This window comes from Paroedura picta, chromosome 8, assembly GCF_049243985.1.
Source record: "Paroedura picta isolate Pp20150507F chromosome 8, Ppicta_v3.0, whole genome shotgun sequence".
NCBI classification, from domain to species: domain Eukaryota; kingdom Metazoa; phylum Chordata; class Lepidosauria; order Squamata; family Gekkonidae; genus Paroedura; species Paroedura picta.
The window spans coordinates 15,242,421-15,268,616 of record NC_135376.1 but is presented as its reverse complement, the minus strand read 5'-3'; the positions used below and the strand labels follow the sequence as shown (position 1 = coordinate 15,268,616).

General features: G+C 46.0%; 1 protein-coding gene across 7 annotated transcripts in view; it reads left to right on the top strand.

Annotated features, from left to right (window-relative positions):
- LOC143843009 (uncharacterized) overlaps positions 1–26,196 on the top strand; it is a 228,529-nt gene that overhangs the window by 180,670 nt on the left and 21,663 nt on the right. For all 7 annotated transcript variants that reach the window (XR_013233425.1, XM_077348484.1, XM_077348485.1 and 4 more), the window contains 5 exons: positions 15–146; positions 5,182–5,310; positions 12,780–12,905; positions 15,687–15,815; positions 20,799–20,930. Coding sequence is in view for 6 of the 7 variants with exons in the window: in XM_077348484.1 (XP_077204599.1) it covers positions 15–146; positions 5,182–5,310; positions 12,780–12,905; positions 15,687–15,815; positions 20,799–20,930 (648 nt within the window). In the remaining variant the exon portion in view is untranslated. The remainder of the gene's footprint in view (positions 1–14; positions 147–5,181; positions 5,311–12,779; positions 12,906–15,686; positions 15,816–20,798; positions 20,931–26,196) is intronic.

The window sequence follows — 26,196 nt, the reverse complement described above, 5'->3', positions numbered from 1 at the left end:
ATCTTCTTCTGCAGCTTGTGATGCTGGCTACTGGGGACAGCTTTGCAGAAACCCATGTGACTGCATGAACGGGGCGAATCATTGCGATGCTGTTACTGGGATTTGCATATGTGAAGCAGGATACACTGGCAATCGTTGTGAGCAAAGTAAGTGCATGACCATGTCCATGTCGGGAGGTGGGGCCTTCTTAGAAACCTAGAGCAGGAAATTGTTTTTCCTATTCCACACATCTAGAAAAAGGTCCAGATGGTACATTTGCCGTAACACAATAACACAATGTTATTTTCAGATTTGGAATTAATAATAGTTTGGGCCATAGACTTTGTGTCTGGATAATTGAAAGGCCTTATTTCCCCACCTTTCCTTCCTGATATAGGCTATCAATTAACATTTGTGTTTCATTTCATGTCTCTATTATTTATCTACACGCACTACATAACCAGAACTATCTAACTCTTACAGAGTTTCCTTGCAAAAAAAAAAAAATAGACTTGTTCCTACCCCCAAGAGGAGATAAGGTTCTTAAATAGACATGGAGGCCAATAGTCAAGGGAGAGGAGGGGGAGAAGGCAAGAATCCCCCCACCCCACCCCCAAAAAAGGATGGTCTGGTTTCAGGTGATGGCTGAAGGCTGACGGGGGGGGGGGGGGCTCTGCATGTAAAATGCTGTCAACTTGTAGCCAGCTTTATGGCAATCCAAAACAAAACACAAATTAAGATTTGCATGGTGACCCTGGACTTTCTGAGTGGTGTCCTATCCATATACTTCCGATCAGAGCTGATCTGATGAGACCACGCTATCCTAAGGGGACAAAATTCAGAGCAGGGGGTGTGGACCTTGATTTGTTTTCATATGATATTTTGGTCAGATCGGAGAGAAGGAAATCTTGGTCGGGGATCCTGGGGCAGTTCTCAGCAGCCTTGATCCAGAGAACCCAAGGGGCAGCCCTCTTGCTTGAAACTTAAGCAGGCCTGGGGACTGCCTGGGTGGGAGACCCCTTGGAAGCCTCGTGGTTGCTGTCTGGAATTTCACAGGGGAATCAAGACCAGGCACAGCTGTGCAATCTTCAGTAGGTTCCCTCTAGAATTAGAAAAGTGCAACTCTGCTTATGGCAGTGCTATAATGGAAATCCATATATGTGGACAAATGCACTTGACACGTATTTAAGACTCTGCTGGAGACGAGATCCCTAAAAGCATCAGCCGATGGTTGTAGGGAAATCATTTGAAAGAAGGGATTGGGGTGATCCCATGGCCAGGCCTACCCACGGATCTTGCAGCCTGTCTTTGGAAATAGCTTCGCCTTCCTCGGTTTCCATTTAAAAACCTTCCAGGCAGGATAGAACTTGCCACATGCTGTTGTTTTCCCCCAATCGAAGGCTGAGTCTCTGCAGAAGGGAGCTCAATCCAGCTTCCCCTGCCCTGCCCTGGTCTCTCCCGCAGAACTGAGATGATACCCCCACAGCCCTTGCTAAACCCTGTGGTTATGTTGTTTTGCGGGCATCCCCTTTCAAAGCCAATCCCTGTCTTTTTTGGACAAATGAACAGCTTTCCCTGCCGCTGGAGAGCGTCCAAAATTGAATCGCAAGCCTGTGCCCCGTTGGCTTCAATGCTCAGCTGCTGTTCCATGTCTGCGGGTTGCCCCGGGGGGACATTTGGCCCAAGCTGTAAGTCCAGCTGTCAATGCCGGAACTGAGCTGCTTGCAGCCCCTTGAGTGGAGCCTGCAGTTGTGCAGCTGACTGGCTTGGGAACCTTTTGCAAGACAGGTATTTCTCTCCCCTACCCCTTTCCTTTACTGAGTTTCCTTAAGCATGGAAACCGGCGTTTTTCTCAGCAGATGTTTTCTGCAGATTTAAAACTTATCACAGCCATTATATTGATCAGCCTGGGAAAGTCCATCAGCTCAGTGATAAAACTTGGCCACAGCAAACAAAATGGGACTAATCTCTTAATCCTGGTTGAACAAGTGCTAGACACACAGGCTCCTCTGGGTTCTTCCTGGAACCAGGGCAAGTGAGTACTTTAGAGCAGGGGTAGTCAACCTGTGGTCCTCCAGATGTCCATGGACTACAATTCCCATGAGACCCTGCCAGCATTTGCTGGCAGGGGCTCATGGGAATTGTAGTCCATGGACATCTGGAGGACCACAGGTTGACTACCCCTGCTTTGGAGGTGTTTAAGATCAGCATTCACTGCAGTTTAAGATCAGCACTTACTGTACCCCAATGCACAGGAGCTTCACGGACTAAGTCGTACAAGGTCCTTGATAAGCTAGTTTGATGCAAAAAAGGGGGTCCCTTGACCGTTGGGAATTTGGAAAACCTCTGCTTTGAAATGGGCGTGAGGCTGGATGCCACATATTAGCTTTTGCTAAAAGAAGTCAGTAGGTGTTGTCTGCCAGGCTATTGCCAGATCTCCTCTCTGCCTGATCCTGGATCTGCAAGAAAAGTAGACAAGCAACATTCTTCTTTGAGAAAGATGGTGGTAATGCAGATTGAAACAAGTGCTGTGCAGACAAAAGCCTGTGGCTGGTAACACTGGAAGTCCTTTGAGCAGAATCTCTCCTGCTGTTTTTTATCCAAACTGGCACAGTGGAATAATCACAGTCTCCTGTCCTTTGCAGTTCCTAGGTTAGGTTCAAATTCTGTATCTTGTTTGCATATGCCGCCCTCTGCTGGAAATGGGACCAGTTTGCAGCAGAGACGACAAATACAGGAAGCGGTGTTTCTCGGTGAAATAAAACCCAAACAGGAATAATGCTGTGATATTTTTCATTCGGGAGGAATGAAAATCCAAACCTTTCTCTGCATCAGAACACCTTTCCCCAGGGCCAATGGCAGACAATGAAGGAAGGGATTCAGGCTTGTAGTCATGTTGGACTCAAGTAACAAACAGAGAGTGATTTGTCCCTCGTTTTCCATGCTTTCGCCATCAAGTTGCAGATGAACTTCACAACTGGGGAAGAATTTCAATCTTAGCATCATCAGGAGTACATATAACTCCCCATAAGGAGACTGTGCAGATTTCACTTTGCAGGGGCTCCTTTCTCAATGAAATGCTACTGTGTGCACCAAGGAATAATCATGTTCTCTTACCGTATGTGGGCTGAGAATACCGCACAGGCCCTCAATACATCTCTCCCCCCCCTCCCCCCGTGGCCCCAGCCCAGTAATATAATCTCAAGCGGCTTTGCCTTAAGGGATAGTAACTCACGCACAAATGAAGTGCCACCGTTCCCCGGCCCTGTTAAAGCCCCCCTTCCTGGAGCGTGCAGAGAAGTCATCTTATTAAAAAGGGAAATGCACGGCCTTTATTCATTTGAAACCCAGATAGTGCCAGCAATAATTTTTCCTCCAGCCTAGATACAGCCCATAATCACTGGTTGCCCTTCGGCTTAAAACTAAGGTGCTTATTGCAAACAAGGCAGGTCAGAATAAATCTGTCTCTCCCTCAGCGTGAACAAATGGACAGCTGGAATACTTCAGCAGCACCAGGGGAGGGGGGGGGGAATTCTGGTTGCATCAAAAGACTCTTGACTTCTCCGTGGAAGTGTGTCCTCTATTACAGGGGTAGTCAACCTGTGGCCCTCCAGATGTCCATGGACTACAATTCCCATGAGCCCCTGCCAGCAAATGCTGGCAGGGGCTCATGGGAATTGTAGTCCATGGACATCTGGAGGGCCACAGGTTGACTCCCCTTGCTCTATAATTTTCCTGGACATCATAGCAAATGCAGGTGCAATTTAATTAGAAACCATCACTTTTCTCTTCTTCCCTGTTTCAAACCTTAACCTAAGAACAGCACTGCAGAGTCAGACCAGTCGCCCATCTAGTCCAGCATCCTGTTTCCTGCCATAGGTCCATCCTGAACTTTCAACTTCACCGGGTGCCCCAAATGACAGTCGTTTCACAGAGGAAGCAAAAGTTCTCTCTAGTGGTCTTCTTTACCCTGTGCAAAATTCTATACACTGTTATCTTCTGCCTCCTAGTGGCAAGATTCCCTCTAACAGGAGGTAATGCTCACTGATTTCCCCCTCTTCCACCACACACCTCCAACTCATCCTCCACAATAGGGGTAGTCAAACTGGCCCTCCAGATTTCCATGGACTACAATTCCCAAGAGCCCCTGCCAGCGAACGCTGGGCTTCAGCAGGCTAGAAATCCCCATTTCACTGATAGAAATCCCTTCCCTCGGTGGAAATTATAGTTGTTGTTGTTGTTATTATTATTATATTGAATTTATATCCCACCATTCATGGCCTGCTGTCTCGTGGTGGATTACGTGATAAGAACCCCACATGAAACACATAATATCCCCATTAAATCCCGGTGGCAAAACTATCTCCCATCCCCACAGCCAATAGTGGCTGCATCTCGGTGTGCCAACGGGACTATGCATGCTGACAACCAATGGCCATGATGATCTAGCCTGGTGGCAGTATCTTCCAGAGGGGCCCATCTGATCTTCCATGCCCTGGCCTCAACCGTAGACATGGCAGAAGAGCTTGGCCTTGCAAGCCCTGTGGAATGCAGAAAGTTCCCACAAGGCCCTCAGCTCTTCCAGGAGTTCATTCAACCAGGTTGGGGCCAGGACGGAAAAGGCCCTGGCCCTGGTTGAGGCCAGGTGAACTTCCATAAGCTGGGAATGACCAGTGCGTTGATAGCCACAGAGCATAAATTACCACTGGATCCAACCTTCCATTATATGCAAAGGGTGAGATCATAGGACGTCAATTCCTCAAATCCTGTCAATCAACAAGCCCCAGATTGACCCATCTTATCTGCAAAGTCGGTCTGTCACAGAACTTTGCACTTGGTAACCAACCGTGTCATTTCTTACCTGGAGTGTTGCATTTGACCCCATGGTCCCAAGCTCAGCTGGCCTCTTATCAATGAGTAACATCAGCTGTTGACTGCTCTATCAACAGCCTTTCTTCTGGTCAGTATCAAATAGGTTGTATTTACACATTCCCAAGCTAAGGGAGCCCAGTTTTAAGTTATGAGTCCTGCTTTCCTTCAGCACAAAGACAGACCCTTGGATCGACTCTACGGATGAAGCTTAAAATAATTCACTCCCCTGTCATTGGCTAAAAGCTCCATGGGGGGGGGGCAGGGGATATTCTTGGCCATGTGTCCGTATGCACAAGTCAGAATCATAGTCTCTTCGTTTTACAATTCCAGCTTGTCCAGATGGCTTCTTCGGGCTTGAGTGTCACCAGGTTTGCGACTGTGAGAACGCAGCTGCCTGCAATCCCATCACTGGAATGTGCCATTGCCTTCCTGGCTGGAGAGGACCCAAGTGTGACCAGCGTATGTATACCAGAGCGAAGATGCTTGTGGTGAAAAGGCATCTCTGAGCGCACTGGCCATGCTCTGACGATGAAGAATGCAGAATTGATCCATATATGGTGGAATTCGTGTTGGTATTTCTTTCCACCCATCTTCTAGTTGTTCTCTAGGAGGATTCGGCGGGGGGAGGGGCGTTGCATACGCAAATATTTAAAATGAAGTTTAATGCAAATAAACGTTTGGGCTAGGTGCTCGTACAAGCCTTTCCTGGATCAAAGTAGAAGACTCTGTTTGCAAAGAGGAGATAACGAGGGACGATTTATATAGTCCATGAAAATTTCCAATTATCACATGATGGTCTAGCTATTTGAAATTACTCCCACATGTGAACTGTAGCTGTTGCCTTTTGTATTTATTAATTAGCATCCCCTGGTTATCTGAATCCACTCTCTTAAAAAATGTTATAACCATAACATAAATATAATTTATGTTCATCAAATAGCATGTAACATATTTACATGCAGTACAATTTTTTCCATATTTATACGTTCATCAGATTTAATCTTGTTCCAACACATCAGTTCCATCTCGTTTATTTCAATACGAGATCAGCTTGGGAAAGTATTCTTAATGCTATTCCAGTATGAGTAAGACACAGGTATCATTTTCTTAGCAAGCGTGTTTTGAGCAAATGGTTTGCCATCCCAAATTTGTCTTGGTGCTGTTATTTTGTTTCCAGACTGCAGAATGTGCCACATTTTGCACAGCCATTCCTCTACACCAGTAGTCCCCAACCCCCCGGTCCGGGGGCCAGTACCATTCCATGGCTCCTCCTCCTAGGGGGCTGCCCTTCCACTCTGCCGCCGGCTCACCTTTGGTGTTCTCTAGTGGCCGCCATGGCCACTAGAGTCCCCCTCGGTGTGGTACTGCGCAGCTGCTGCTGGCAGTGCCCCTAGCGGGCGGCGGGAAGTCAGGGGCGTCAGCGGGAAAGCAAGTGGAGCAGGGGCTCAGGCGGCGGTGGCGACATCTCTCAGCAAAAGTCTACCCTCCCCCAGGCCTCAGTAAAATTGTCAAGTATTGACTGGTCCTCAGTGATAAAAAGGTTGGGGACCACTGCTCTATACATAGTCATTTCTCATGCTTCCAATATTGGAACCGCTCCCAATAACGCTAATCAGGAGGGGGGTGCATTTAGACAAGAGAGAGTGCCCCATCTGAAGAATGTTTGGGACACCTGCTGCCTCAACTGACAAGCTTTAAGGTAGATTGGGGTTTGAACCCTTATGCTCCCAGATCCTAATTTGACATTAACTACCACACCACATTGGACCCACAGATTGGGTCATGGCTGCTGGCAGAGTCTAAGTATGCGGGAAAGCTGAGCACTCGCTGCTTAAGAATGAAATTGATTTCTTGAAGGAAAGAACATACTTTATAGGACAGAGGAGATAGAGGTCTGTCTGCCTGCACTAGCTAGGAGAGATGAAGAGACTACCTGTTATCAGAAGAACCAGGAAAGCCTCATTAAGCCAACCAGAGGCAAGAAGGGGAGCAATGTGAAATAGAGGGAGGTCCCTAACCTTGCTTAGCCAGCCAGCTCCTCGCCCCTTTACTGCCTCTGCAGGATTTTCCAGTCGTCTTTCTGCATTTATGCACATCAGGTCTTGTATATTCCAGCATTCAAGCAGCATTCCTAGGCAGCTACTTAGAATTTTCACACAGCTGAATTCTGCAGGAGTCCCACTGTGCAATAATCAGCATGTCACAGAGAAATCTAATTGTTTGCCGGAATTCACCCTTTAATGTGGTCATGGTGTAATGATATTTTTCTTCTGGAGAAGTCACTGGACTTTTGTCAGAGATTCCATTGATGCATTCCTCTGGGGACATGCTTGGGTTTTGTAACCATTTCTGTCTAGGCCAGGGAGTTAAGTAAAGACACAGGAAGCTGCCTTTGTACTGAGCCTGACTGGGGCTCCACTGAGGTCAGCATTGTCATCTTAGGCCAGCAACAGGTCTCCAGTCTCCAGCAGAGGTCTTCCTTGTACCTTCTTCCCTGCCATTTGACTGGAGACTTGGAGATTGAACCCAGGCTCTTTGCATGCAGAGCAGATGCTCCTCCACCAAACTCCTAGTAAATTAAGCATAGATAAACTGTGTTAGTTGAACAACAATGAACAGAGAGCATCAGACTAATGTAACACTTGATGGAAGAATGCCTCCTCAGGTGGCAACATGAGCCAACCCAAGATGTCTCATTGGTTGCCAATACTAATAAAAAGTATTTTTATGCTCGTTGCTCCCTTTGTTAGATGACCCGCCTCTTCCACAGCTGAAAAATTAGTGTAGCATGAGAAGGTCTGTGGATAACCACCTGGAGCAGATTCCATAGGCACAGGCCAATATGTCCATCCAGTGTTACAGTTTTCTGATGCGATCCTAGTGACAATGTCCTTCTGCACTTTTGCTGGGCAAAAAGAGTTGGTAAAGGAGAGTCCACCTTAAAGGTGCCATTAGACTCAAACTTTGTTCTGGCATCTTCATCCTTAACTTTTCCACTGGTGGGCAGATATCAAAGGACCAAGTGTCCTCTGTGACCTTTCATCCTGTCCCCAATCTGTAGGTGTGGAACCCTTTGGAAGAGCAGATATAAAGTCATATCATACATATATTTGGATCTGTCCTGTACCAAGTCAGGCAACTGGTTCACCAAGTTCCATGCTGTCTACTGTGACTTGCAATGGTTCTCCAGGTGCTCAGGCACCAATAGGTCTTCTGAGATATCTGCTACCAAAGAAGCCAGAGATTCAACCCAGGGCCTTCTGCATGCAAGGCAGATGCTCTGCCACCGAAGCACAGGTCATCCCCTATCTCCTTTCCTCCTTTCTCCACCTGATATCTGTGACTAGGCCTCTTTGTGTCATGGTCTTTTTGACTATTAAGAAGAAATATTTGAGTTTCTTAAAATCCTAACAATAATATCATTTATTGGAGCAATTTAGCATAGAAACCCATGCCCAATTATGATTTGCAAGAGAACAAAATACTGAGAAATGTATTTTGGGACACTTCAAAACATTGCTTTTTCTAAAAAATCTCAGTGTATTACTTATTCATACAGATGTCCCTAATTTTAAGCCAGTGAAAATGTAAATGGCTCACTTTGGTACATCTTGTAGCTTGCCAACACATTTTGAAGGTGCATAGACTGCACTCCATCCAAACTGGCTGCCAATAAAAACTCAAGTTCTGCCGTCAAAGTAAATTATACAACGGAAAGGCATTTGCATATGCTGTTTGCAGTTTGGGAGTTTAGTTAAGGTGCAGGTCTTGAAAGTTTAGTTTTGCAAGGGATTTGGCTGGCAGAAGGCAGAATAACGGGGAGGGGAAGAATGCTTGGGCCAGTTAGTTCAAATGGAGTCAGATAACAGCAACCTTGAAGGGATGAGAAAGAGAGAGAGAGAGAGAGAGAGAGATGAGAAGGTGTGAAATTCATGAGCTCCAACAACTGCTAAGGTCCATCCTTCTCAAATCAGTGGGCAATAGTCTGCCACTTCATATATGGAAGGTGTAGTTCTTCTGCATTCAGGGTCATGGGACCTATGTGGAGGACTAGCCATGGACAAGGTCAAGGACCTGAAATTGTTCCTCCCTCCTGCTCCACATGTGTCACTCCACCAAGGGGAAGGAGCAGTTCCCTCTTCCTGTCCCTCCTTACTACTGCCCACTGACCCTCCTAGCTGTTTATTGGTCCAGATCTTGCAGCATAGGGAGTGATCCCCTCAGGGCTCAGAGGGAGTGGCAGCAACGGGGAGGGTAAACTCTGTGTGCCTGTCTGCCCACCAGTAGTAAGATAAGTTTGGCCAGCTTGATTTTTGCTTAGTACAAGGCTAAGCCAGACAGAGGTAGCAAAGGTTGCTTCTAACATCACCAGGGTCTGTGGGGAGGCAGGGGCCATCTTCCAGGCCTTCCTGTGGTGGCACAAGTAGCCCTCTCTTAGTTCATGCAGCAGCCGCATCCGTGCACACAAACCCTTACAGCAAACGCCCTTCCAGGCTCTGAGTATCTACGGCAGGTGTAGTCAAACTGCGGCCCTCCAGATGTCCATGGACTACAATTCCCAGGAGCCCCCTGCCAGCGAATGCTGGCAGGGGGCTCTTGGGAATTGTAGTCCATGGACATCTGGAGGGCCGCAGTTTGACTACCCCTGGTCTACGGAAACCCAAAAAGCCAAAGCTCGCTATGCATAGTGCATTGCACCAAAGCTCAGCTGCCTCCCACCCCATTAAAGTGATCAAAACTGTTTTTTTTCAAATACCCTCCCTTACAGATGACAGCCAAGCAGCACATCTGGTTGCGTCTTACTGTTCAAAAAGCCCACAACTCAGATGTTCAGGCTGCCAGATTATGAAGTTCTGGAGTGAAAAGGCTGACAAAATCTGTCCTCCCCAGTTTATAAATAGAGCAGCTCAACTGGATTCTCTACCTTGGCCGGCTACCTTCTGGGCTTAGTGAAATATGGCCTTATTGTGTTCCCGCTTGTGTCGCTTGAGACTTCAGAGCATTTCTGAGTCGGGGCAAAAGCTTTTCTTTTGGTTCTGGGCCATTTCCTCCGAGTTCCAAAGCATGTGCAAAGTGTGTGACTGATGGATCGACTTGTTCCCGGCAAGCCTTTACATCTTTCCTTTCTGAGTATTAAGCTTAATTAAGAAATGCCGTTCATCATCTTCTGCCCTGCCGGTCTCTTTCATCCTCCCGCTATAACCTTCTCTCCAAAGCTTCTGTTGGTCCTTGTGCAAGTGGGACCGTTGAAGACCAGGTCCGATTTATTTCTTGTTGTTTAGTTAAGATGCCAAAGCTGTCAAGTGCGTATTTGCCTGAGATGCAAAGGGGGAAGGTGGAACAACAATGCAGAATGGTAGTTGCTCCCCTCCCCCCTTTGTTTTCCCCTCTCACTGACACAATGAATCATCCCTTTGATTTTAAGTCGGGCCAGTAATGCCTTGTAATACACGGGTGACGATGCTGGTTTCTTCCAAAGGTTGCTCTTAAACAGGAGGGCGATGGCTTGCTTCCAGGGCCTCTGGCAACATATGACTCCTGAATTTATAGTCAGGCCTGGTGTCACAAAGTGATGGAGAGGCCTCCTGAGAGAGAGAGAGAATAATAATAAAGGGTTTGGAGGGGAAGTACCAGACCGTCATGGAAGCGAAACAGATATTGATTTGCTCAAAGACTTGATGGTATTAAAAGCCAATGGCTTACAGCAGCCTTTTTCAACTTTTTTACCATTGAGATACCCCCAAAGCATGCTTCAGGTTTCAAGAAACTCTAGAAGTGGCACGATGGTGCAGAATATGGTTGGGGAGCATGGCTGTGGACATGCCAACCCGTGGCCCATCCCCTTCCCACCTGCTTCAGGCCCATCAGTGGCCATTTTGGGAGGGATGGGTGGGTTGACATGACCGTGAATGGACATTAGCACCCAATAAATATTTGATAAATATATGAACTCCCACCCATTCGGGAATCCCTTCCAGGGCTGTCAAGCAATTCTGGTTGAGAAAGCCTGGCTTAGAAAGACCATGGAGCATGAATGTCAGATGCCAAATTAGGGATAAAGAACAGTGCCCACCACCTATCTGCAAAGAACGGGTCCACCAGTGTGAATAAAATGAATTGGCCCTCTTTTGTTTCTTGTGGGCCCAGAGGGACACCGGCCTGGTAGGCAAATCTGAAGTCCTGTTGCAACATTTATAATCTTTGCTCATAACTAAAAGTGACTTGTGCTCAGGAGTCTGAAGAGTGGAGCAGTGGGGTGGTGGGTGGTTGTTTTCTCTTAGCGGCTGGCTGCCCTTGCCTGAGCAACAAATGCTGCAGACAGCTACAGCCGGAACCCTTTGTTCTCAGTGTCATGGAACAGCTGCCAAGGGAGACACTTCCTGTTGCCTCCTCTTCATTCCCCTGCAACAGCTAAGGATGCTGAGAATAGCCTATGAGCTGTTACATCCTCCTGGATAAGAAAACATTGATGTCTAAAGTGCTAAACAGCCTTAGACCTGGATACATACAGGAGAACCTGTGTCCATATTATTTCCCCCACATCCTGAGATCTTTCAGAGTTGGTGTCCTCCATATGCTACATTAACAGGAAGTGAAACTGGTTGGTGTCTAGGAGAGGCGCTTCTCTTCTGTGTTTGTCCCCTAGCACCAGAGCTCTTTACAGTATCCAGTGGCCTTCTTGTTCATGACCTAATGGAGAGCCAGCGTGGTGTAGTGATTAAGAGTGGCAGCTTCTAGTCTGGGGAACGAGGGTTGATTCCTCACTCTTCTGCATGTAGCCAGCTAGGTGACCTTGGGTTCCTCCCAGTGAGGTTCTGGCTGAGCAGTCCTGGCAGAGCTCTCTCAACCTTACCTCCCTCACAGAATGTCTGTTGTGGGGAGAAGGAGGGAAGGTAACTGTAGGTAAAAATACAAAGGAGACTTGTCTCTGTCACTCTTGGGAAGAAGCCCAGTAAAATCTCACCTTTTGAGTGTAATTCTTCCAGTATGTATATGCGGGAGGGGGGTGCTCCTGATTTTCTTCCTAAGCATCAAATAAACAAGCCTGTCAGATTAGCCTTTTGGTTTTTTCAGAGACATTCTGAAAAAATGGAAAGAGGGTGCCAGGACTGTCATGTGAACGGTCCCATTCTTCACTGAGGAAAGAAATTAGTGGATGTTGTGATACATATTTGCAGATCCAAGTTATTCTGTCAGTCACAGTCAGCGTGCAAATATGTGTGTATGACTTGAAAGGATGGCCCCATCCGAAGTAAGTTTCCTTTTTTTGTTTTGTTTTCCTTGAACTGAGTTCTAATGAATGTAATGTGTCCTTTGAAGTCTTGCGATTTGGGCTTGGTAATTCATTCTCTCTCTCTCTCTCTCTCTCTCTCTCTCTCTCTCTCTCTCTCTCTCTCTCTCTCTCTCTCTCTCTCTCTCTCTCTCTCTCTCTCTGTCTCTCTCTGTCTCTCTGTCTCTCTCTGTCTCTCTCTCTCTCTGTCTCTCTCTGTCTCTCTCTCTCTCTCTCTCTCTCTCTGACTCTCTCTGTCTCTGTCTCTGTCTCTGTCTCTCTCTCTGTCTCTCTCTCTGTCTCTGTCTCTGTCTCTCTCTCTGTCTCTCTGTCTCTGTCTCTGTCTCTGTCTCTGTCTCTCTCTCTCTCTCTCTCTCTGTCTCTCTCTGTCTCTCTGTCTCTCTGTCTCTCTCTGTCTCTCTCTCTCTGTCTCTCTGTCTCTGTCTCTCTCTCTCTCTCTCTCTCTGTCTCTCTCTGTCTCTCTGTCTCTCTCTGACTCTCTCTGTCTCTGTCTCTGTCTGTCTGTCTCTCTCTCTCTCTCTCTCTCTCTCTCTCTCTCTCTCTCTCTGTCTCTGTCTCTCTCTCTCTCTCTGTCTCTCTGTCTCTCTCTCTCTCTCTCTCTCTCTCTCCTCTCTCTCTCTCTCCTCTCTCCCCACAGCCTGTCAGCCTAACCATTACGGACAAGGCTGCCATCAAATTTGTAACTGTCAGAACGGAGCAGTCTGCAATCGCACAACTGGCGTGTGTATTTGCCCAAAGGGCTGGAGAGGACTACTCTGTCAAGGTGGGTTGTGAGTTGTTGAACATAAGGCATGTATTCCCTGACAGCAGGTGGGCCAGTAAAACTATGTCTAGACTGCAGGTGAAAAGTCACAGGATATGTCAGTCTTCTTTTTTTCTGTTTCTTTTTTCAAAAAAGTTCCTTTCACATGGAAAGCCAGCCTTCAGGGAGGTGAAATGGGTTCTAACTTAGTCTCTTCCCTGATAAGCTAGTTCCCAGTGTGTGGGGTTTTTATTCTTCTTGCCAGCCCCTACCTGCAGTCAGAATTAATACAATCCAGTTCAGGTTAACTGATTCACTGTCTGTTTTAAAGAATCAGAATATGGATCCAATGACATCATTCCCATCATGCATCTCTACTGTGGTGTTCACCTCCTCTGCCACTAGGACTTCCAACACTGACCTTTGTACCCGGAAGTGCTAAAGGCAAAGGAAGTGAACGGCACAAGTGAAGAATGCCTCCACAGCAGACAGAGAAGTACGAGTGAAACAGTATGATGGGATCCAATCCCATTGCTCACAAGCATACAGCAACGTGGATAAATCCAAAAGTTAATTAAGGGATTTTCCTGGCAGTTGGTTGATTGTTGACTTCCCAAGCTTGCTCAGGATGACACGGAATCATTGAAATGTACATAAAAATCAGTGGTTTAAAACTGGAAGAATCTCAGAGCCTCAGGACAGCTGCTGGTGTAAATATGTAATAGCCCTTAATGAAAAACTTTGGCTCATGAGCCTTGCATGTGTTAGATAAAATATTCTTAGGCAAGGCTGAATCTCCATCAAGACCACCAAAATGACTCCTCGAGATGGCAAAGTTCTTCATCCCCTCCCTGCCCTTAACAACACAGAAGGTGGTGGACATCAACCTCTGGACCTGCCAGTGGAGGATCGGGAGGTGGCAATAATTGTCCGCAAAATTAGGACCATTGCAAAGCTCACAGCAAACACATTCAGGTCCAGCAGCTCCAATCACTGTGACAAGTTAAAACCACAAGCATCTGTGTGGAACAGCTACTAAACAACTCTGCAACTGTGCAATAGCTTTGGTAGTGGAGTTTTATTTCCTTGCCTTAGGGGCACCCTTTCGTTTGCACAGTAGGCAAAAAGTGAGTCTCTCCCAGGGCCAAGGATCAGGTCATTAAATGATGTGGTGTCAGGTCATTAAATGATGTGGTCGGTGGACTGGTTGGCTGACTGGTTTGCTTACCATTTACTTATGCAATTGGCTGTCAAAGGACAGACGTTACAGCACATCTATGGTTGGTTAAGAGCAGGGGTAGTCAAACTGCGGCCCTCCAGATGTCCGTGGACTACAATTCCCAGGAGCCCCTGCCAGCGAATGCTGGCAGGGGCTCCTGGGAATTGTAGTCCACGGACATCTGGAGGGCTGCAGTTTGACTACCCCTGGTTAAGAGAATGTGCCGCTATGAAACACAGCCAAGCGTACTGTCCTGCCCTGTATTTCTTGAAAAGGTGAAAAGTAACCCAATGAACAGGCTCAAACTGCTTCTAAGCAGCCTCATGTACCAACTGGTTTCCTGCACACAGCTGGGTAACGGAACATGGATCTAAACTGGCAGGTGTTCAAGCATTTTGAAGCAGCCCTTTTGTGATAACTGTCACATTTATTTGATGGAGATTGTAAAACTCTTATCTTTTGGGCTAACTCCAGCTTCTTGTACTTAGTTGTTGAAAGTATTCAAGAGAAAAAAATAAACCCACAAGTTTTCAAAGCACCCCGAGTTCACGAAATAGCCAGTTGATTCTTAAGTACAACTGCCTAGCAAAAATGGGCCACACAGTTTTTCCCGTTGCACTGATGGGGGGAGGGCAGAAGGCTTGCCCCCTTTTTTCACAATAGGTGATGGGCTAGTTCATGCCGTCCTGATGTGGTACGGGAACCTGTTCTGTGAGATTAGGATCCTACACTTCAATGGTTACTCTGTGGCAGCAGTTGCTGAGGGGAAGGCAGTTGGGCCTGCCAGGGAAGTAAAGCCACAGAGATCCCTGCATTGCATCCAACCCATGGGTTAAATACATTCTGCTCTATTTCTGGCCCTGAACACCAGTTTTGCATAATTTCCTGATGACGTCTAAATACGGATTATGGGGCGTATGCAAGGGAAGAGAATTCTGGACATTGGGAAGAGGTTCTCCTTTCTAGGCAGTTTCTTTTGTCTAATATGACTGTCACCCCATGAGGAAACCAGAGAACAAGCCCCAAAATGCCTTTTATTAAAGGTATCCCCTGTGCAAGCACCGAGTCATGTCTGACCCTTGGGGTGACGCCCTCTAGCGTTTTCATGGCAGACTCAATACAGGGTGGTTTGCCAGTGCCTTCCCCAGTCATTACCGTTTACCCCCCAGCAAGCTGGGTACTCATTTTACCGACCTCGGAAGGATGGAAGGCTGAGTCCACCTTGAGCCGGCTGCTGGGATTGAACTCCCAGCCTCATGGGCAAAGCTTTCAGACGGCTGCCTTACCACTCTGTACCACAAGAGGCTCTTTGTGCCACAAGAGGCTCTTAGCCTTTTATTAGAAGCAGCCAAAAGGCACATAATGTACTGAGAGCCCACCAACTGCATATGTTCAGAGTGTTCCCCTACACATAATTCTGCCGATATGTGAAGGCAACATGTTATGTGAACAGAACAACACACACATTTTACCATGTGTGTACAGTCTCCTAAGTCTTCCACTTCCTAAGTTTTCATGTATCTGAGCTGTGTCCCCATTCAGGCCACATGGCAACCATGAAAATCCTTTTTGTTTCAATGCAGAGTGTGAAGCTGAGAAATACGGAGAGGAGTGCTGGCAGAACTGTAGCTGTAGCAACGGTGGAATCTGTGACCATCAGTCAGGGAAATGCACTTGTTCTCCAGGGTGGCTTGGAGACTATTGTGATATAGGTAAGAAATATGCTTTTAGAGAGTTATAAAAGCATGAGAAATGCCCTATTCCAGGGGTAGTCAACCATGAACATCTGGAGGACCACAGGTTGACTACCCCTGCCCTACTTGATCAGATCAATGGTCCATCTAGTCCAGCACCCTGGCCCAGACAGCAGCTGTTCTTCTGAACAACCCCCAACAGGGCATAGAGGTAGAGACCTTCTTCTGATGTTGCCTCCTGGCTCTGGGATTCAGAGGACTAGTGCCTCTGGACGTGGAGGTTTCCCTCAGCCATCATGGCTAGTAGCCATTGATAGATTTATCCTCCATGAATCTGTCTTCATCCCTTTTAAAGCTGTTTGTTCCCGAGACCATCACTACATCCTCTGGCAGTGAATTCCACATTCGAATCACTCCCTGTGTAAAGTAGCATTTCCTTTTGTCGGTCTTGACCCTACTGCCAATCTGTTTCATTGGATGCCCTCAAGTTAGAGTGCCTTTAACTTTTTAAAATATGTCATCGTTCTTAAATTCCTATAGACTTTAATGCCGCCATTGGTTTCAATGACGCCACCTCGATTCGGATTCGGTCAAAAAGCTGTGGGTGATTCGGACGAAATGGTCCAAATCTTTTTTTTTTTACATCCTTCTTGCAATGGAGCAGCACTTCTGCAAATACAGTATTTGGAAATGATTGTGGCCAGTCCTGCACCTCTGCCCTACCCTTGCCCTAGGACGACCTCCGCAACCTTTTAAAAAGTACCGAATGCTGTAATGGCAGAGCGCGCATGACTAGGATTCAAAAATGTGCATAGCAAAATTGGCAGCAGATAGGGATGTCAACATCCTTCGGGCTATTGAATAATGAGACTCTCTTGGTAGAAGATTTTTTTATCACTAAAATTCCTGTTGCATGGAACTTTCCACCATTCTTTAAAAAAATGAATATCATGTGTTAATTGCAAAACGTGGCACCATCCATATCAATTAAGTTCTGTTTGTATAACAAAAACAAAACATACAGAACAAATGAATATTAGTTGCCTGCTTACTATGAAAGGATTATGTTACCAATATCCCATCAGTGCTAATTCACCCCTGAATATACGTAATGGGGAGTAAGGCCCATTAAAACACAGTAGCACTTTCTTCCAATGTACAGCCTGATGTCAACATTAATACTGATTCTGCTGCAGTGTTTCTACTGATTTTAATGATTTTTTTCAGATAGTTAGGTGGATAGGGAATTGTTTTTTTCAGATAGTTAGATGGATAGGGAATTAGTTAGAGAACTGCACTCAAAGAGTTATTGTCAGTGGCGTTTCATCAGACTGGAGGAAGGTGAGTAGCGGGGTACCTCAGCACTCTGTGCTCGGTCCGGTACTTTTTAACATATTTATTAATGATCTAGATGAGGGGGTGGAGATGTTTGCAGATGACACCAAATTGGGAGGACTCGCAAATACTCCAGAAGATAGAGACAGAGTTCAATGAGATCTGAACACAATCTTTATTAAAGATAAGTGTAAAGTTCTGCATCTGTGGCAGAAAAATGAAAAGCATGCCTACTGGATGGGGGATACGCTTCTAGGTAACACTGTGTATGAACGAGTCCTTGGGGTACTTGTGGATTGTAAGCTAAACATGAGCAGGCAGTGTGACGCAGCGGTAAAAAAGGTAAATGCCATTTTGGGCTGTATCAACAGGGGCATCACATCACAAGATGTCATAGTCCCATTGTATACGGCACTGGTCAGACCACACCTGGAGTACTGTCTGCAGTTCTGGAGGCCTCACTTCAAGAAGGACGTAGATAAAATTAAAAGGGTACAGAGGAGAGCGATGAGGATGATCTGGGGCCAAGGGACCAAACCTTATGAAGATAGGTTGAGGGACTTGGGAATGTTCAGCCTGGAGAAAAGGAGGTTGAGAAGGGACATAGCCTTCTTTAAGACTGGGCATCTGAAAGGGCCCCACCCCTTGCCCAACAGGAGGGCTAGTCATGTAAGGCTGTAAGTGCCTGCCTGCCTTGGCCCATCCTTGCCTGACTAGCCCCCTCAGTGGACTTGGATCACCATCATCACAGCTGTGGATAGTCAACAGGAGGGAAGGCCAGAAATCCTGCAGGCATCAGCAAACTTTGCCTGGCCAGGTTTCCACATGCCTGATCATCTTTCGAGCTAGGCAGGGTGGTTTAGAAGGGTTCTTTCCTATGCTACCCACCCACTGGGGTTTTCCCCTGTGGTTCTAATGGCCAATCTGCTACAGATGGGACTTCTGTAAAACTTCGCCAAAGTGACCTTAGGGCTTCCATCTTACCATATGATATTAACTACTGCATCACATTCTTTGTTCTCTAACACTTTGCTGTCCTTTCAGGTCTGGTGATTCCTTTCTTCCTTTCCCCCCTTTCAAGGTATGTCTTCTTTCTGTCACTTCAGCTCTATCATCTAACTCAGTGGTCCCCAGCATTTTTTGAGTGTGAAGACTCCCTTTCATGTTAACATTGTGTGGACCCCTAAATGACGTTTCACATTGTACCTCTGCAACCTGCAACACCCTTTCCACCTTCTGACCTGGGCTCATTCTGCACATGTTGGATAATGCACTTTCAATGCGTTTTTGCTGTTTTGGAACAAGAAAATTCTCCCTGTTTTGGAACAAGAAAATCTACTTCTAAAGTGCATTATCCAATGTGTGCAGAATGGGCCTGGGTTATAAAGATTCAGAAAGACTCTCGAAAGCTTTGACTCTCGAAAGCTTTGACTCTCGAAAGCTTAGACCAGGAGTAGTCAAACTGCGGCCCTCCAGATGTCCATGGACTACAATTCCCAGGAGCCCCCTGCCAGCATTCGCTGGCAGGGGGCTCCTGGGAATTGTAGTCCATGGACATCTGGAGGGCCGCAGTTTGACTACCCCTGGCTTAGACTCTCGAAAGCTTTGACTCTCGAAAGCTTAGAACCCACCTCCCTTCCACAATCGTGTTGTTCTCTAAGGTCCTACCGGACTCCGGTCTAGCTGTTCTGCTACGGACCAACACAGCTATCCTTAGAAACCAAATGATATTTCTCTGCTGCTATCATTTTCCTTAGAAAACGCATAATGACGAAAAGCTACTATGCTGCCGTGATTAATAAAACACCAATTCATTTAAAAGCATTGCTGAAGTCATAGAAGCTGTGAAAGAAGTAAGACCTCTTATGTGGGGCTGGGTTTTTTTCTTCTTCATGGAGGAATCAAACTAGATTGGTAGTATCCAAAGACTATCTTATGGGCAGAGAAATCTATACAAGCAAAACAAGTGAGTCATGAAATTCTGCAGTTATGGTCTGGGGAGTGCTGAGAAATCAGTTGGGTAAGAAGTTGTGATGCAGGACGGATAATTTCCTCAGAAATGTCATCCATATTTCTTCATGTTCTGACTCCCCTCCCCACCAGTTGCAAATACTTCTACACTCAGTGCCCTCACCAATCTCAATCCCACAAGGAAAGTAGTAAACAAACGGGGAACCTTCCTTCCACCCACAAAACAAGATAGAACTTCTTCAGAGCATGCCTGACTGCTGCCTACACTCTGAGAAGCATATAGCAAGCTGTTAGTAAACATATAGTAAACTGTTACGTGCAAAAGTGTTACGTGCAAAAACCATTTGGCCAAAGGGAACCTCAAGTCTACTGTTCTATTGATAGACCCACAGAAGGGATTGCTCACAGAATGAATGCCTGTGGCAAGCCACTTCATTTTCTTCAGTTGACTTGAACTCATTGGATTGTTTAAACCCAAGAACCAGATATTGAAGCAGAAGATTCTGTCTGTCAAGGGCGCTACTCAAATTTTTACTATTTGTTGCATTTAATTTATTATTTGTTGTGTCAGGTGGCTAAGAGATCCTAAGATTGTCTGGCAGCCAGGCAGGGGGCATTCAGAGGTGGTTTGCCATTGCCTGCCCCTGTGTCATGACCCTGGTATTCCTTGGAAACATTTTTTTTTTTCATGCTTCGGCTTAAGTAGATTCACTATATCGGTGATACTCAATCTGTGGCTCATGAGTCACTTGTGGCTCTTCTGACCACCATTCTCCATCATGACGCCCACTCCATATTCCTGGAAGATGGGCATGGCCATCTTTTCGGCATGGCCATCTTCCCGTGGACCTTGTGGTTGCCAGGTACTTCCTACCTTGAAACAATCACTGATGGAGGTATTACAGGATAGGTGAATTCCAGGCCTCATGCTAAGGATAGAAGAAAAAGGATTGGGGAATCAGGTAAATGCACTGTTATATTATTGAATATGGGTGTTTGGTGGAGTGGCAAACAGAGCACATGGTCAGATGGCTCTTTTGATTTTGATCCTAAGTGCAAATGTAGCACTCTGAATGCCTTCAGAGTACCATTGTGCTGGATAATTATGTGTATGAAAGGGCCAGTGCATCAGAACTTAAATCGTCCTTAAATCATGGAGGCAATGATCCGCGTGATCCAGCTCCTAAGAAGCCCTGCTGTGATGTCTTCCTGGATGTAAAATGTTGACTGTAAATTCATGGTGGGAAGCCCCGCACATACCAGGAATCAGGAGCTTGGAGCGGGGGGTGGGTCTCAAGACAAGGGAGAGCTCTAAGAACAAAACTGTTTAAACCCCTGAAGCCATGTTGAAGGTTCCAGGCATCTGCCGAGGAGACAGCCTCCGTGCATATGTAGGGGGGACTCTGCCGAGTTTATTGTTTTAGTCGGTTTTCCTTGACATCCACCTATGACTTTCTCTAAGTGACAAGAAAATTGCAACTGGCCCTTGACAGCTGGGCACAAATGGACTTGAGCAAAACAAAATCAAACTGCAAAGTAATCCCCGAGCAAACGTAATAAGCCCAAAGTCCCAGCGGGCAGCATTCTTCTGCAGGCAGTGGTCTTATTGAATAAAGGCTACCCCCGCTCTTTGTTTGAGCACTGTGTTTACCCAGACAAATGCAATTCATTGGTTTACATTTCCTCTTCCCTCAGCTTGTCTGCCAGGCACATACGGGGAGAACTGTAACCAAGTATGTCAGTGTTCTGGCAAGAATGAAGAGTGTCACCATGTGACAGGCCAATGTGGATGCTCCCCGGGGTACTACGGAATCCGCTGCGAGCTCAGTAAGTGCCGTTTCTGCTCCTTCGCTATCTCTGTGAAGTATTTGGTCGGTGGGTTACGGTTCCAGGATTCTGGCGCCTCTGGTCTTCGCAGAAGCTTCGGCTTTCACGGGTCTCGATGGGGGTGGGACGTTGCTCAGAGATGAAAGCAGTTCTTTTTTGTTTAGACACATAGTGTCTGCCCTTATTTGGGTCATGTATTTTAGCATACATACTCATTTATTTGGTGTGCAAGTGTGCTGGCTGGTGGATATATTTGCTGTGTTGATTGTTGCCATCTTGTTGGCGACCATGGGACACTGAAAGGAATATCTGACCATCCCTGCTCATCAATGGCCTTTTTTAAGAATGTCCACTCTGCAGTGTCCCTTTGCCCCAACTGCAGTCATGTGGCAGCCATCTGTTGGCTGTCCCGCCACTTGGGGAGGCCCTTTTCTGTCCTGACTCTTGCTCTGCAGAAGGGGCTCGCTGAAGAGGTGGGGGGGGGGGCTCTCCCTGGAGAACTTTGAGAGTTAGCCAGGGCATGGGGGGGGGAGGGGGTTGAATGGCAGACACCTTTTAAGGGGAAGAGATTTGGGGGTTGCTAATTTATTTTTGGCTTTAATTGAAAAGGTTTTTAGCTATTACTGCAAGCGACCTCGAACCACAATTGAATAAATAAAACTGTTTCTTGAGCCACTGTGAAGTGCAAATAGAGAATGTGCAATCTCCTTGATTTCATTTTGTTGACTCTCTGTGCCCATTGAGCCGCATTTTGTTGGCTCTGAATGATCACCTTTGAGATGGATGATTTATTATTTCTTTATTATTTATATATTTATAGACTGCCCCATTGAAATCTGTCATCTCGGGGCAGTGTACAACCATTCATATAAATACAATTAAAAGCAGTTGAAATCAACCCTAAATTTTTAACAGGACAATAGAACTATATGCCAGGTCTCACTGGCCAGACCAGTCAGTGGACTTGGTTTTAGACATAGAATCATAGAATAATAGAGTTAGAAGGGACCTCCTGGGTCATCTAGTCCAGCCCCCTGCACCATGCAGGACACTCACATCCCAATCGCTCATCCACTGTAACCTGCCACCCCTTTGCCTTCACAGAATCAGCCTCTCCATCAAATGGCTATCTAGCCTCTTTTTTAAAATGTCCAAAGATGGAGAACCTACCACCTCCCGAGGAAGCCTGTGTTGACCTTGTCACTTGAAAGAGGATGAGTGAGAGCAGAGAGTAGGGGAGGTCCTTTGATGTTCAGTTTATATGATTGTCTGTGAAATCTTATGTTTCCTTGAAACCCAGTGTGTGAGTGGGGCATAGAAGTTATAGTCTTGTTCTAGAACTGGGGAGAGCAAATCCCCACTGTGCTGATAGCACATTGAAAGCCACGTGGATCCATTCTGCTGCCGAGCTCAATGGGATTGCTCAATCCCATTCTGCTGCCGAGCTCAATGGATCAAGGGATTGTCAGGATAAAAGGACGCCAGGTATTCAGTTCTGTAGCCATTCTGAGCTTCTTGGAGGAAAGGAAGGGCAGGATACAAATGTTCTAGATAGGAAGCTGTCATCACACAGAAAAACATCTTTTTTTTTAATGATGCAAAATACTGAGAAGAAAAATCTACTTTAATAGTAAAAATAAGGACTGGCTAAATTAGCATGTAGAATTATTGTGATAAGGAGTGTCATGACGTGCCCCAGCTTGACCACAGAAATACATTGAAGCCACTTTGGCATGAGGATTTCCTATCAGAATTGGAACCTGCAGCGTGAATCATAATGTGCAATTAAGTACAACCACCAGGACAATAGTGTGTGTATTTCCACCACATTGGAGTGGAAATGGTACATCCCCTGTTCCTGTCCTGAGCTGCATTTATGGTGTTGCAGACAATTTCACCTGGTTTACACCCTGCACTAGCTATTTGTAAATACCTTGTAAAAATGCAGCTAGGAAGGGAAGACATATACAGGTTGGGATTCTCAGGGTTAACAGCAAAAGGTTTACAGGATTTTAAAGAGCTGGAACTTGCCATGCCCCAACTCACTGTCTATGTGTATCGCTGTACTTGGTGTATCCTTGATCACTTTAAGATGCTCTAAGCCACTCTAAGCCTGTAGGACAAGATGGGATATAAATTTAAATACAACAACAGATATAAAGCCAGTAGGATGTATTGCAAAGCACGTTTTGCCAGGGGAAAGACTCATTGCAATTATCCATTAACAGGTTTTATTAGTCCCTAAAAGCCTAAATTGATGGGTTAGTGCAATTACTTAGTCAGTTGATTTACCTCAAATTTAAAAGGTGTGTTTTTAAATGAAAGAAAATGTTAGAAGAGATAATAGTCCCTGTCAAAGAGTGTTTCAGTACAGATGACTGCATGGACAACAATGTGAGTGCATCTTCTTGAATTAGACGCTATTATTGCATGCTATCGAGATGGAGCTCAGATTTGAGGTGCTCCTTCCCCCAAATGGCATAGCCCAAAAAGGACCCTTCCCTCCATGCCAAGGGATTTATTTCTCCTGTTTTCCTACCTCCTTGTGGGTTAAAGAATCCCTGGCTGAAATCTCGCAAAAGATTCAATCTGAATCTAGCATTGCAACCCCAAGTCTCTCTGACAAGTCTTCAGTGTCAGATTCCAGCTCAGGTGTGAGCTGGCGGCTTCATTGCCGTAGCCAATTAGCATTTCCAAAGCTTTGATGTTTGGTACTTGGGGGATACTTGGGAGCAATTGACTCCCCCCCCCCCACTCCATCCTGTCTTCTCCTATAAGAAACCCAAACCTAGAATTAAAAAGTATCTTTTCACGGTCTGTCAGTGAGCATCTTTGTGTTGCCTTGAAATTGCTTTTAAAGATAGACCCTGTTTAAAAGAAATACACACATACACACACACACATTTGGCATTGTACCCTACGAAAGAATAAGAACAACCTCCTCGATGGCATAAACACTCAAGTTCTCCTACCTTTGACTGCTTCCCCTGCACATTTCAAAATTTCCCTAAATCTGGAAAATAAAAGCAACATTTCAGAGTCGCTTAACTGTGCAAGCTCAGACAATTTCGGAATGTGGGATCTCCCTGTTCAATCATTTATTTCTCCCCACAGCAATTATTGATTTAAATTCCTAAGCCTTAAATTTGGATGATGGGGACAGAGTCTCTGGGAGGAAATCTTGGATGGAAAATATTGCCTGAAGGAGGCAGTGGTGTCTGTCATGTTGCACCAGACACATGGTTTGTGTTCCTTGTTTCCAACACTTAAAACACTATAGCATTAAAGAAGCCCATAAGAATGGCCTGTTAAAAACCCCTAATTGTCAGATTGACCTAGATTTTACTCCTCATGTTGCACCAGTTTTATAGTTCCCGGCATGTGCCTCATTTTCAGTCCTTTTAAACTGACCCCAAATAGTTCCCCAAAATCTCATAATTTTAAACTGTGCACAAGTGGTAGCTTTTGGTGTGTGTGTTTTTAAAGCTAAATAAATAAAGGAGTTTCAGTACTTGACATTATACTTAAAGGGATCCATTGAGGCCAGTGTAAGTTGCACTTGGACAATTTGGTTAATTTAAAATGGATTGTTGTCTTAATTTAGGACTGAGCCTTCCTTAATAATTGCCCTTTAAAAAAAAAAACTACAGACTGAACATTTCTGCTGTAATGCAGAGACTGATGGGGAAATGCAGGGATGTAGCCTGGAAAAGAGGCAGAGAATCATCTTTATTTCCAGTTTTTAATTTTGTATCTGCTTTATGTAGTTCATATACTCACATAGGAATAAGAGTGAAATGTCTCCGTTTCCTTTTTGATTACACTGGGTTTATACCCTTTTGGGGTTTTTTTTCTATAGCTTGTGTAATCTCCTCTTGGTTGCTTGGTACTGTAAGGCAGGGGTAGTCAACCTGTGGTCCTCCAGATGTCCATGGACTACAATCCCCATGAGCCCCTGCCAGCGTTTGCTGGCAGGGGCTCATGGGAATTGTAGTCCATGGACATCTGGAGGACCACATGTTGACTACCCCTGCTGTAAGGCAAGCACCAGCAGAGTGTCATGGTTAAGAGCAGTGGTCTCTAATCTGGAGAAGCAGGTTTGATTCCCCACTTTTCTTCCACATACAGCCAGCTGGGTGACCTTGGGACAATCATAGTTCTCTCAGAGCTCTCTCAGCCCCACCTGTCTCACAGGAAGGGTAAGTGTTTGTTAGTCCTTTTGAGACTCCTTTGGGTAGTAAAAAGCAGGGTACAAACAACCAGTTCTCCTCCAGAGCTCATGAGTGCTTCCCATAGAAGTACAACTGAAATGACTGGGGGATGAGCAGTAAAAGAAGAAGAGTCGGTTCTTATATGCTGCTTTTCTCTACCCGAAGGAGTCTTAAAGCAGCTTACAGTCGCCTTCCCTTTCCTCTCTCTGTGAGGGAGGGGAGGCTGAGACAGCCCTGATATTCCTGCTTGGTCAGAACAGCTTTCTCAGTGCTGTGTTGAGCCCAAGGTCATCCAGCTGGCTCCATGTGGGCAAGCGGGGAATCAAACCCAGCTCTTCAGATCAGCAGTCCGCACTCCTAACCGCTACACCAAGCTGGCTCTAATAACAGAACACTGATGATGGGTGGTTCCTGTGGCACCAACCCCAGCTTGGGAAATCCCAGAAGGTTCCAGGGTAGTGTCTGGGGATGATGGAGTTTAGGGAAGGAGCTCAGTGGGGAGTGATGCCATAGAGTCCTTCCTTTGAAGCTGCCGTCGCTTCCAGGAACTGATCTCAACAGGCTAATGATTAGTCGTAATGCCCAAGAACACAGCCTTGAACCCAGTGGCTCTAATTGCCGAGAAACTTTTTATGCTTCTCCCGGGGACGTTTGTTGCTCTGCAGAACAGGGAGTGCATGGACCAAGTTCATATAAGTTGTCTCCCTCTGTCACAGACAGTTGGTGTTTGTCTGGAGGACCCCAAAAATTTTAAAGAGAGGGGGCCCCACTAATATTCAAAGCATTTATGAAAATACAGCCTTGGGCAAAATGGACCCATAGACTTCCAGCAGGACCCTCCCATGTGCTGTTTAAAAACAGGTATGATATACAAAGCCTCTCCCAGAGCCCTCCAGTTGGCCTGAGTCCAGTCGGCAAGTGTTTGGATATGGTTGGAAACCCAGCCTGGCAACCATTGCTGTACTTTATAGTACTACGAGGGCGGAAAGAAAAGAGAGTGGAGTATAAGAAATTATCCATAAAAGATATAGCTGGCTGGTAAGCAGAGGTATTCC